The sequence below is a fragment of the Tachysurus vachellii genome, chromosome 11, assembly GCF_030014155.1.
Source record: "Tachysurus vachellii isolate PV-2020 chromosome 11, HZAU_Pvac_v1, whole genome shotgun sequence".
NCBI lineage: Eukaryota > Metazoa > Chordata > Actinopteri > Siluriformes > Bagridae > Tachysurus > Tachysurus vachellii.
The window spans coordinates 17824014-17835814 of NC_083470.1; the positions used below are offsets into that span (position 1 = coordinate 17824014).

The 11801-nt window shown below is 37.8% G+C and overlaps 1 protein-coding gene across 3 annotated transcripts in view; it reads right to left on the minus strand.

Annotated features, from left to right (window-relative positions):
* The window catches only part of LOC132853450 (cyclin-dependent kinase 17), a 30719-nt gene extending 19274 nt beyond the window's left edge, over nt 1-11445 (minus strand). Inside the window, exons 1-3 of one of the 3 annotated variants that reach the window (XM_060881220.1) lie at nt 11152-11442; nt 3465-3617; nt 587-733 (exon numbers count right to left, since the gene is read on the minus strand). In XM_060881220.1, the coding sequence (XP_060737203.1) occupies nt 587-733; nt 3465-3594 (277 nt within the window). In that variant the 5' untranslated portion in view covers nt 3595-3617; nt 11152-11442. Of the gene's footprint in view, nt 1-586; nt 734-3464; nt 3618-11151 lie in introns of all 3 variants that reach the window. The other 2 variants (XM_060881222.1, XM_060881221.1) reach the window with 2 other exon arrangements.
* Nucleotides 11446-11801: the final 356 nt, after the last annotated feature.

Here is an 11801-nt window from a genome sequence, read left to right on the forward strand (position 1 = left end):
AAAAAAAAACTAACTACAAATTTGATATTTGACTGCAAAGTATACATTTTGTACAAACTAGTAAAAAAAAAACTAATTTAAAAAAATGCTGGACAAAAAGACTGGTGTTTCATCACAATTTGGTGTTTGACAATCACCTATAGACCGACATTTGCAAGGAGACGGACATAAGCGAAAACAAGAAACCACAGAACTATACAGAAAATGTCAGAAATACATGCAAAGAAGAACTATAGAGACTAGATATGTGCTGATAACATGTTATGCAATGACAATGAAATATTCAATGTGGATGATATTGTGTTATAATTGTGAAACAATTCACAATATCACTGAGGTAATTTCGCATATTAATGTGTTTGTACTGACCTCTTTAACCAGCCAGCATTTTGCCAACATTCTGCTTTTGTTTGATTTAATGTTATTTAAAAATGTAATTAAGACACTGCAAAAACTGAGGGTATGTGTAATATATAATAATGTAAAAATATATTTGAAAAACTATAATTCTTATTAAAATATGACATCAGCACATGCCCAAAAGTGATAGGAAAAGATAGATAGAAAGGGAAAGATAGAGAATCACCAAGAGAGCCAGTCCGGTGAAGAGAAAGGTAGGGTCGGTCCAGGCCATCTCTACGCATCGCGCCGCGCCCCAAACCCCCTGCATAGTGGCGCAAGAATGAAGGGGCACTTTGGGATGCGGGAGGGGGCACGGGGCAAACCATGGACTCTAAGAGAGGATAAGAGAGAGAGAGAGAGAGAGAGAGAGAGAGAGAGAGAGAGAGAGAGAGAGAGAGAGAGAGAGAGAGAGAGAAATTAAAGAAAAAGACAAGCAGCTGTAGGAAAGTTGGGTACTGAGTGACCTAGAGGTTAAAGGAGGAGCCATGCGAGGGAAAGAGTCAGACATAAAGAAAAACGTAAATATAAATATAAAGCTTACAAAACTGTAAGCAGTTATAGGTCAGTTGGATTACAAATTTTTGCTAAAACAGGTACAGTTACAGGTCAAATTTATTCATGCACAAGAGATTCAGTTATTCAAATGTGACAATTCAATCCAAGAGGTTCTTCGTGACTGTTTTTGTTTTACCTGGATGCCTTTCTAATCATCCACAAAGGAACAGAACAAAAGGAATTTTTTTCCCCTAGTAGCTTATAGCTGAGCAGTGTAGGAGTAATGATTTGGCTTAAAGGCCCATCAGAGCCTGCAAAATAGGCCGACATATTAATAAACTGCAATTTAAAAGTCGCAAAATAAGCCTACTTGTAGAATTGCTATCGCCCTTCTCCATCTGGATTTATAGCATTATGTGTTATCACTTAATAGACTTCAATGAGGTCACTATAAGATCTGATTTTATACTCAGAAGTTTTTTTACTAGTAGGCCAGACAACCAGAACTAACTAGTTCTTGTGGATTTGCTGTAAAGGTAGAGATCGATACCTGCCAGTAAAAGATTACTTAAGCTGCATCTAACTTGTTTAAAAGATTTTGGGCCATAACCAAGGCATTCAAGAAAGTTTAGCTAAGCTGAATGAGTACAGATGGGGTCATAAAGGATCTGCAAAAATCTATTACAACTTTCTAACATTTATTTATTAAATAAATAAATAAGAGATTACAAAAAAATACATCTAGATTTTTTAGTACTGTCCTGAGTAAGTCATTTCACATACCAGATGTTTACATAGAGTGAAAAAGACACAGTAATACAGCGGGTAAAGTAATTATTAAACACCATTTTTCTCAGCAACTATATTTCTAAATGTGCTGTTGACATGACAACTTTTCACCAGATGTTGACAACAACCCACATACAGTAATCCCTAACAAAGAAAACAAAACAAATAAGTTCAGTGTGTAATAAAATGACACAGAAAACATTAAGAAAGGGAGGTGCACTAAGTCATAGCAAGCCAAGACACCAGCTGAAATCTGTATGTATGGCCTATAAAAAAGTGTCTCATGACCAAGGTGTGATGGGTAAATGCAAAGAGCTCTCTCAAGATCTTTACAACCTTACTGTGGCAAAACATACTGATGGCATTGGTTACAGAAGGTTTTCTAAACTTCTGAATTTTCCAGTGAGCACTGTTGGGGTCATAATCCAGACGTGGAAAGAACATAATTACACCATAAACCGGCCACGACCAGGAAAAGAATCATCAGAAGAGTTATCCAAGAGCTAGGGAACACTTGTGGAGAGCTTCATAAAGTTCTGGAATTAGCAGGTACAATTCTTTCAAAGAGAACAATAAGTAATGCACTCAACCGCTGTGGCCTGTATGCATGCTTACCAAGCAAGACTCCATTGCTGAAGCTCGTTTAAAGTTTGCTGCACAGCATTTAGACAAGCCTGGGAAATATGAGAATATAGTCTGGTCAAATGAGACCAAAATTTAACTCTTTGGATACCATGATACACACCATGTTTAGAGATCAAACGGCACTGCACATCACCCGAAAATCACCATACCGACAGTGAAGTTGAGGTGGGAATATCATGGCATGGGGCTGTTTTGCAGCACATGGAACTGGCAAAATCCATATAATTGAAGGATGGATGTGAAAATGTAGTGAGACATGCTTGATAAAAAACTGCTACCATCTACCAGGAAAATGAAGATGAAACCAAGGTGGACATTTCAGCAAGACAATGATCCCCAAACACAACAGCCAAATAAAAACTCAATTGGTTTCAAAGAAAGAAAATAAAGCTGATAAATTGCCCAGCTAATCACCTGACATGAAGAATGTTTGTGTTGAAGAATGGGAAAAAAACACAAAGAGCAATGCATGTGACCAGTTTCTCCATACAGGAAGCTGTCATTTCCAACAAAAGCTTTTGTACAAAGTAGTAAATAAATTTTAGTAAGCATGTTCAATACTTTTCCCGGTCTCATTCCATTTTATAACACAGAAAATAAACATTTAGCTGTTTTAATATCTTTAAAACCAGCTGGGTTTTCCACTTGGTTTAAAAAGACCTACAAAGAACACAGAACACAAGAGTGCATTAACAGGCAACATCATTTCGTTTTACTATCTTCCAGGGCAGGGATATCGGTGTCAAATATCTTTTAATGCATTGTTAATTATTATACATTATAGTGTTATTTATAAACCACCAAAATGTGGTACAATGTACAACTCAACACCCTTTTCTTGTTTTGTAGAGACATTGCACAATCATGTTTGAAATATTTTTTATAAACACATTTGTCTCAGTTGTTTTTTTTTTATTTATTTATAGAAGTGGTCACTTAAAAAAAAAAAAAAAAAGACAGTGAGCAAACTGTGTACTTTTATAGATTTAAATTTACCTTTAGCACAATTAGTAGATTCACTTATTTAACCCTCACTCATTTTATACTCACACATGAACTATATCTCACTATAGATCAGCCTGCCATCAAAAGACCTAACTACAGACAGCTTTGTTCCAAATGCATTTCCTCACCATTTTCTCGTGACATAGGTGGCTCTTCAGCTGCTCCGTGTTCTGCAAGCTCTGACAGGTTTTCGTCCACAGGCCGGGCACTGCGCAGGCTCATAGACAAGCGTCTCTTAATGATCTTCATGCGGTCCATCTGAGCTCACTTCATTCAGAGGCCTGTAAGGACATTCAAGCTTCAATCTTCAATATGCTACAGCTTTCAGTGTATTAGCCTTTTTAAGCAAATTTCAGTATAAAATGATAACCATAAAAGTTTACAGAAAATGGACCACTATTACATTTAAAACTGATAACAGTGTGTCTATTTTTTAAATTGCACGAATATACTGTTGATTACTATTAACTAATATCTTGGCAGTTATGGTATTTTTTTTTTTTATTTTACATTTTTTTTGTATTCAATTCATTTGTATAGCGCTTTTAACAATTTCCCATTGTCTCAAAGCAGCTTTACAGAAGTATGGAAACAGAAGAGAGAGAAAAGGAAATAAATATATAATAAAAATGAGAAGAAGAAAAAATAAGAATAAAAATAAATAAGTGAATATATACAATTGAAGGGGGGCACGGTGGCTTAGTGGTTAGCACGTTGGCCTCACACCTCCAGGGTCGGGGTTCGATTCCCGCCTCCACCTTGTGTGTGTGGAGTTTGCATGTTCTCCCCGTGCCTCGGGGGTTTCCTCCGGGTACTCCGGTTTCCTCCCCCGGTACAAAGACATGCATGGTAGGTTGATTGGCATCTCTGGAAAATTGTCCGTAGTGTGTGATTGCGTGAGTGAATGAGAGAGTGTGTGTGTGCCCTGTGATGGGTTGGCACTCCGTCCAGGGTGTATCCTGCCTTGATGCCCAATGACGCCTGAGATAGGCACAGGCTCCCCGTGACCCGAGGTAGTTCGGATAAGCGGTAGAAGATGAATGAATATACAATTGAAGTTTTAAAATTAATTTAAAAAAGATTAACTTAAAATTTAAAATACTATATATCTACAGTCGTATGCAAAAGTTTAGGAACCCCTGACAATTTCCATGATTTTCATTTATAAATATTTGGGTGTTTGGATCAGCAATTTCATTTTGATCTATCAAATAACTTAAAGACACAGTAATATTTCAGTAGTGAAATGAGGTTTACTGGATTAACAGAAAATGTGCAATATGCATGAAAATGAAATTAGACAGGTGCATAAATTTGGGCACCCTTGCCAATTTGTTGATTTGAATACCTGTAACTACTTAGCACTGATTAACTGGAACACACAATTGGTTTGGTGAGCTCATTATGCCTTGAACTTCATAGACAGGTGCATCCAACCATGAGAAAAGGTATTTAAGGTGGCCAATTGCAAGTTGTTGTTCTCTTTGACTCTCCTCTGAAGAGTGGCAACATGGAGGCCTCAAAACAACTCTCAAATGACCTGAAAACAAAGATTGTTCAACATTATGGTTTAGGGGAAGGCTTCACAAAGTTAGCGCAGAGATATAAGCTGTCAGTGTCCACTGTGAGGAACATAGTGAGGAAATGGAAGACCACAGGCACAGTTCTTGTTAAGGCCAGAAGTGGCAGGCTACGTAAAATATTGGAGAAACAAAGGCGAAGGATGGTGAGAACGGTCAAAAACAGCCCACAGACCACCTCCAAAGACCTACAACATCAACTTGCTGCAGATGATGTCATTGTGCATCGTTCAACAATTCAGTGCACTTTGCACAAGGTGAAGCTGTACGGGAGAGTGATGCGAAAGAAGCCTTTTCTGCACAACGGAGCAGAAACGGAGTCGCTTGAGGTATGCAAACACACATTTGGACAAGCCAGCTTCATTTTGGAATAAGGTGCTGTGGAGTGATGAAACAAAGATTGAGTTATTTGGTCATAACAAAGGGAGTTATGCATGGTGGCAAAAGAACACTGCATTCCAAGAAAAACACTTGCTACCCACAGTAAAATCTGGTGGAGGTTCCATCATGCTGTGGGGCTGTGTGGCCAGTGCCGGTACTGGGAATCTGGTTAAAGTTGAGGGTCGCATGGATTCCACTCAATATCAGCAGATTCTTGAGAATAATGTTGAGGAATCAGTCACAAAGTTGAAGTTATGCCGGGGCTGGATATTTCAACAAGACAACGACCCAAAACACTACTCAAAATCTACTCGGGCATTTATGCAGAGGAACAAGTACAATGTTCTGGAATGGCCATCCCAGTCCCCAGACCTGAATATCATTGAACATCTGTGGGGTGATTTGAAGCAGGCTGTCCATGCTCGGCAACCATCAAACCTAACTGAACTGGAGATGTTTTGTAAGAAGGAATGGTCCAAAATACATTAATCCAGAATCCAGACACTCATTACAGGCAATAGGAAGCGTCTAGAGGCTGGTATTTCTGCTAAAGGAGGCTCTACTAAATATTGATATGATTTTTCTGTTGGGGTGCCCAAATTTATGCACCTGTCTAATTTAGTTTTGATGCATATTGCGCATTTTCTGTTAATCCAATAAACCTCATTTCACTACTGAAATATTACTGTGACCTTCTGTTATTTTCATTCATTCATTCACTACCGCTTATCCGAACTATCTTGGGTCACGGGGAGCCTGTGCCTCTCTCCATCGGGCATCAAGGCAGGATACACCCTAGACGGAGTGCTGATCCAAACACCCAAATATTTATAAATGAAAATCATGGAATTTGTCAGGGGTTCCTAAACTTTTGCATACGAGTGTATCCCTATCCCTATCCCTTATGAGCAAGCCGGAGGCGACGGCAGCAAGAAAAAACTCCCTAAGATGATGAGGAAGAACCTTTGAGAGGAACCAGACTCAGAAGGTATCTCATTCTCATTTGAGTGACACGCTACAGTAAATAATGTAAATAATGTCCTTTCTATAACAGTTTATAATAGTGCAACTGAGAGCTACTGAGGAACCAATGGGTTATCGCAAACTCCGAGCTCAGCACAGTCCTGATTGCGTATAAAGACCAGACCATACAACTGACTGACACAACATTGGTTCAAAAGAAGGCATTACAGTCTTCCCTTCTATGATTGTGCAACAGCAAGGCTAACGCAGAACTAGTTATTCAGCACAGCCTTGTGAACTATTTAACAATTCCTGTTGCAGATTGTATATTCTCCCTGTACTGCTCACTACTTTGCAATGAAAATCCTGTTGTTCCATCACATGAATTTACATGTGTATAACTAAATACACCCAAATATAGCTCATCTTAATGCTGTTTGTTATTTCATAAACAATATTAGTGGAACTAGACAAAAACACCCATTGCAGAAGAATGCATATAAAAACATACATGTAGACAAGAAACCATGATTACAATCAGCTTTTTTTTAGTTCAGATTTACAAACACCAATCACAATATATTTATTAGCTATTTACTGTTATTTAATACAAAAAACTGCTCCTGCAACTGAATGTGATCTTGACAAACAACTAAGATTTGGCATGAAAACATGTTTGAAATCAGCACTCAAATGCAATTGCAGCTCAACATGATAAAAATTAAGTGTTTTTTTTTTTAGCAAACACACATGATCCAGCTGATGAGAGATGTGATCATTAGCTGTGGTGTCTTGCCTAAAAAAAAAAAAAAAAGTAAACTAACAGTTCTGATGTGGATTTTATTTGTACTGATTAGAAACACAAAGTGTCACCAGTTTGAACCACTATCTTTTTTAATGGCTAACAACACAGAAACAGAAGCTTTTTCATCACATATATATATTACAGCACAGTGAAATTTATTTATTCTCGTATCCCAGCTTCTTAAGAAGTTGGGGTCAGAGCACAGGGCCAGCCACGGTACAGCATCCCTGAAGCAGAGAGGGTTACTTAAGAGCCCAGCAGAAGCATCGCTATGGCTCGAGTCCGTAACCTTCTGAACAGTAACCTAGAGCTTTAAGCTACTCAACCATAATTGTCTCCTGAATTACAGCTAATCAACTATGCTCTGAAGGATACATTACATTATATTACTGTCTAAACCTTGAGCAGTATTAATCTCTTTAATAAACTGAGAAATATTATGAGGTTAATGCTTTGATGGCTAAATGGTAGAAAATATTATCTGTGCAAGACTTAAGCAGTTCAATGACCAATCAAACCATCCAATACCAAAATATGGTCTTTTCGATCCCAACAGCTGTAACATCATGACTAGCCTATTGGTTCCCAAATGTATTTTGTATTTTCAAAACAACATATGAATACATTTGACAAATCTATTCATGCAACTTGCCTAAAACGTTCAATTACGAGCCACAAACTCTCATTATGTAACTAGCTGGCTTTACATGAAAGGTCACTTATATACACCTACAAATCAATAACCAATACTAAAATGAATGACAAAAAAAAAAAATACAAAGAAGCATCAATCAAATCTTTCCCCAAGGGCCACTGAAACTGAAGTAGGCACAAAAACATCAATAATATTATTAGCAGCTGTAGAGATGCTATTATACAAAGTTTGTGTCTTGAGTTCAGTTCTCTGGTTGGTAAATATGAATGGCTTTTCTGGTACAAAAGAAACAAGACAATCTTTGTAGTTTAATCATTGTGGAATGTAGGCATCTGGGGTGACATTCCGATTAAACAAATGTTACCACTGACCCAAATAAACTGTTTTCTTTCCCAGCACAGTTTAACTAGCTTCCATACTTAATACATTAGTCTGCCAACATGTTTTATGCTGCGCTCTTCTATGTGCAAAAGTCTGTGTTCGTTGCTGTGGGCTTGCAATTGTACAAAACAAATTCACGTTAAATGGTTTCTTTGCGCTTTTACAAGAGGCTGAAGTTGGTTTCTTAAGGGGAAAAAGTGCAGCTTTGTTAGCATGCGCCTTTCCACCTTAAATGACTGCAGGTACGATGTTGCACTGGTAGAAGGCACTGTTTTCTGTGTGGTGTAGTACAATAGAATTGAGTCATATTATGTTGTATAAATTCCTACAAATGCTGTCTTGTCTCACATGAACGAATGTTCAAACTAATTATTAAAGTTCCCATAAGACTGAGGTGGTTGTTCTTTTGGGATCCTTCTTTATGGTGGTGATTTACTTATTAAAATACAATGTTAAGCCCATGTTTCCTTTATGATTATTACATTCCCACCAGTTTAATGAGCACGTTCTCTCAGGATAAAACGCTAGATAGCTAATGTTACTGCTCAGATTAATGTTAACAATATCTCCTGGTCACGGTGCTTGAGAACTTCTCTTGTTTTTTGTTTTTTTAACCATCTGCCATTTAGTCTTATCTTTATCATTACCAAAGGTTAGTTTGCAGATACTGACTCCCCATGTCATACATCGCAAACATTTTTTGTTTCCCATCAGTTTAGGTGAAAGAACATATCAATACATTTGATCAAATTTGTTTGTCCAAAAAGGAAATAAGTCTTCACCTATGACACATTACACTCTGAGGACCCTTTTATTTTTAATTTTAATACTTTATTTATAATAATACTGTATGTATTATAGAATAAGGGAATAACACTGGTAATTAAGAATAAAACACACTTGGAAAAATAAAGATCTTCTTAAGCCTTGTGTTGACCAGCTGTGTGCAGTACTATAGCCCACTTTATTTTGACAAAACAGGCAATAATTTTTGTCTTCTCTAGAGAATTTACCACAAAACAAACCTCAATAGGTTGCTAAGATGCCAGCAGAATGAGTAAATTAATTAGTTTTCATTTTGGGTCTTCAGGAGAAGATCGTGGCTAAATTATTGCTCATTATGGATAATGTCTCCCAACACCTCCATGACAAACCTGACCTAGTCATGTCCAGTTCAGCTCCAAACTAATCTAGCCATGGTCCAGCAAGGAGCCATATTATACAAACAGAAGAGTAAGAATCTTATCGTTGTTAATATCAGTCTGAAGTCTCTTGAATAAAGTGATAGAGCACTGGCTCTGTTATAAGTACAAACTGTGAAAGAGACAAAACACTTGAATGTTTTCTCTTGGAATGTTACTAGTCCCATTAAGTCTAGGACAAAAATGTAGTCAAAAGACATTACAAGTCATCTAGCTCCTGTCATTTGGCCTTTGAGACAATGTACAACAAATGAAACGCTCACATTCATCTAAGCTGTAGGTATTTATTTGTGTAGTTATATAGTCATCAAATAAATAGCCATTTTATACAATGTAAATGGTGTAGCAGACTTATTACAGGCCTGTTGTGCCAGAGGACAAAATGATCCTATTTAAGTGATTCACATTATTGTGTAATTCTTTGTTATTTTTTTTAGGCTGAAAAAAAAAATTCCACATTCTGGACAATGGGGTATTTGGAAAATTTTAATTTTTTAATTTCTTGTTTGGAACCCTTAGTTCCAATGAAGAGAAATCTTCATTACTACAAAATACAAAGTCATTCTAGACAATTGTGACACCGACTTTCCCCAATAGTTTAAGGCAGAACCATATATTGCTATGACGAGCAGATATCAATCTATTAGTATTATGGTGTTTTTATATCTGGCTGGATTTAAGTTGAGGGTGACCCAAGTTGATCGGAAATCTGAACAGGAAAATTAGGAATTAAATGAAACATATGAGACTTTTAAGGTTGAAAATGGTTGAGAGATTTTAATACCAACAAAAACAATGAGCAAGTCAATTCAGTATGGTCTAACAAATTCTCATTGTGTACTCTGTGTGGATTTTCTTCAGGTTACCTGGTTTCCTCGCACGTTAGAAGGTTACCTGGAAGTGTACCATACTGGAGTGTATGAATGTATACACGTGTGTGTGTCTGATGGACTTGCTGTCTCATCTAGAGTATATTCACGTGATAAGTGTCTGGATTAACTACAAGCCAGATCAGAATCATGAAAGAATGAGCCATCTACAGACTGAACACCGTAACTACAACTATTTAAGGTGGATCGGCGATTTCGAACAAGGACCGATTTTGAACAGCGTCGCCCTCTCAGTGCGAACTGGGAAGGCTTTGCATTTCAATTAAGTGGTGCTTTCGAAGACACGGAACAAGACAAAGCGAGTTCATTTTTTGCGTAACACACACGCGGAATTAAGTTTCTTTCATAACAGTGCATCTTTGTTGCCAATGCCAAAACCACAACCTAAACTAAGAGTAACAACGCCTGCGATATAATTATCCCGCTTGCTGTGTCCAAAGACCCCTTATGTTGGCTAGCTAGTTAGCCAGCTAGCCAATTTATGAGAACTGCATCTCAGTTAGTTAATGTACTCAACGTAAACGATTTCCAGTTTGTCCCGATAAGTAGTCCGTTACCCCACAACCTGGTTAGCCAACAACCGAGATGTGAAAGCTTATTAAAACAAGTAGCTAGTTAGCATCTTTGTTGTTGTTAGCTTGCTAGCTGAAGTTAGCCAGCAGTAGCAGAATAGTTTAGTAGCTCATGTGCACGGTTTAGCGACTTTGTGTAGCAGAAGCAAAAATTAACCCCACGGCGGTTATTGTTTGTTTTTTTTAAACCAAACACAACAGTATTGTTAATATAAAATACTCATGTGAATAAAATAGATAAAATAATATAGAACTCAAACAAGAGAAGTGCATACCGGACAATATGCGCAGTTCGGTAGGTAAGTATTTAAATACATAAAATAGCATTTAAAATAAAGGTGTGAATCAGTGCTGATTAACTAGAAAGCAGCATGTTCTGTTTGTACCTGTGATGAAATCCCGGGGTGGTCCCACACTCCAGCCGCAGTGTCCCAGCGTCCTGAGCCACAACTGAACTCACTGCGTCAACTTCGCGTTTGAAACACGGACAAATAAATTAATAAATAAATTATATAAAATTAAAGAAAGCTAATGTACGCAGTGTAGACACTGGAGGTTTCACCCGGACCCCTCATCCACTTCCTCTCCCACTACACCAGCACATCCTCGTCCTTGGCCACGGGGGGATGCCGGATGCCCGAACACCGAGCACTCTCACACACTTACAATACAGCGTAGCCGGAGCAAGCTACACGAACCATCCCGGAAAACAGTGCAAGAGGTGTGGGAGAGGTTTCCACAAAACATACGACATCAACTGTGTTTTTGTTGTTTCTGCTGTTTTTAATCAGCAAAGCGGTACAGGGGTTTAAAGGTTTAGAATTGGAGTTTTTTTGTTGTTTTTTCCCCCATCTGTGCTAGTCTAGTAGTGATCACCGTCTGTGCTAGTGTAGTAGTGATCACCATATGTGCTAGTCTAGTAGTGATCACCGTCTGTGCTAGTGTAGTAGTGATCACCATATGTGCTAGTCTAGTAGTGATCACCGTCTGTGCTAGACTAGTAGTGATCATTTTATTTTAGTCCTTAGTAGTGATC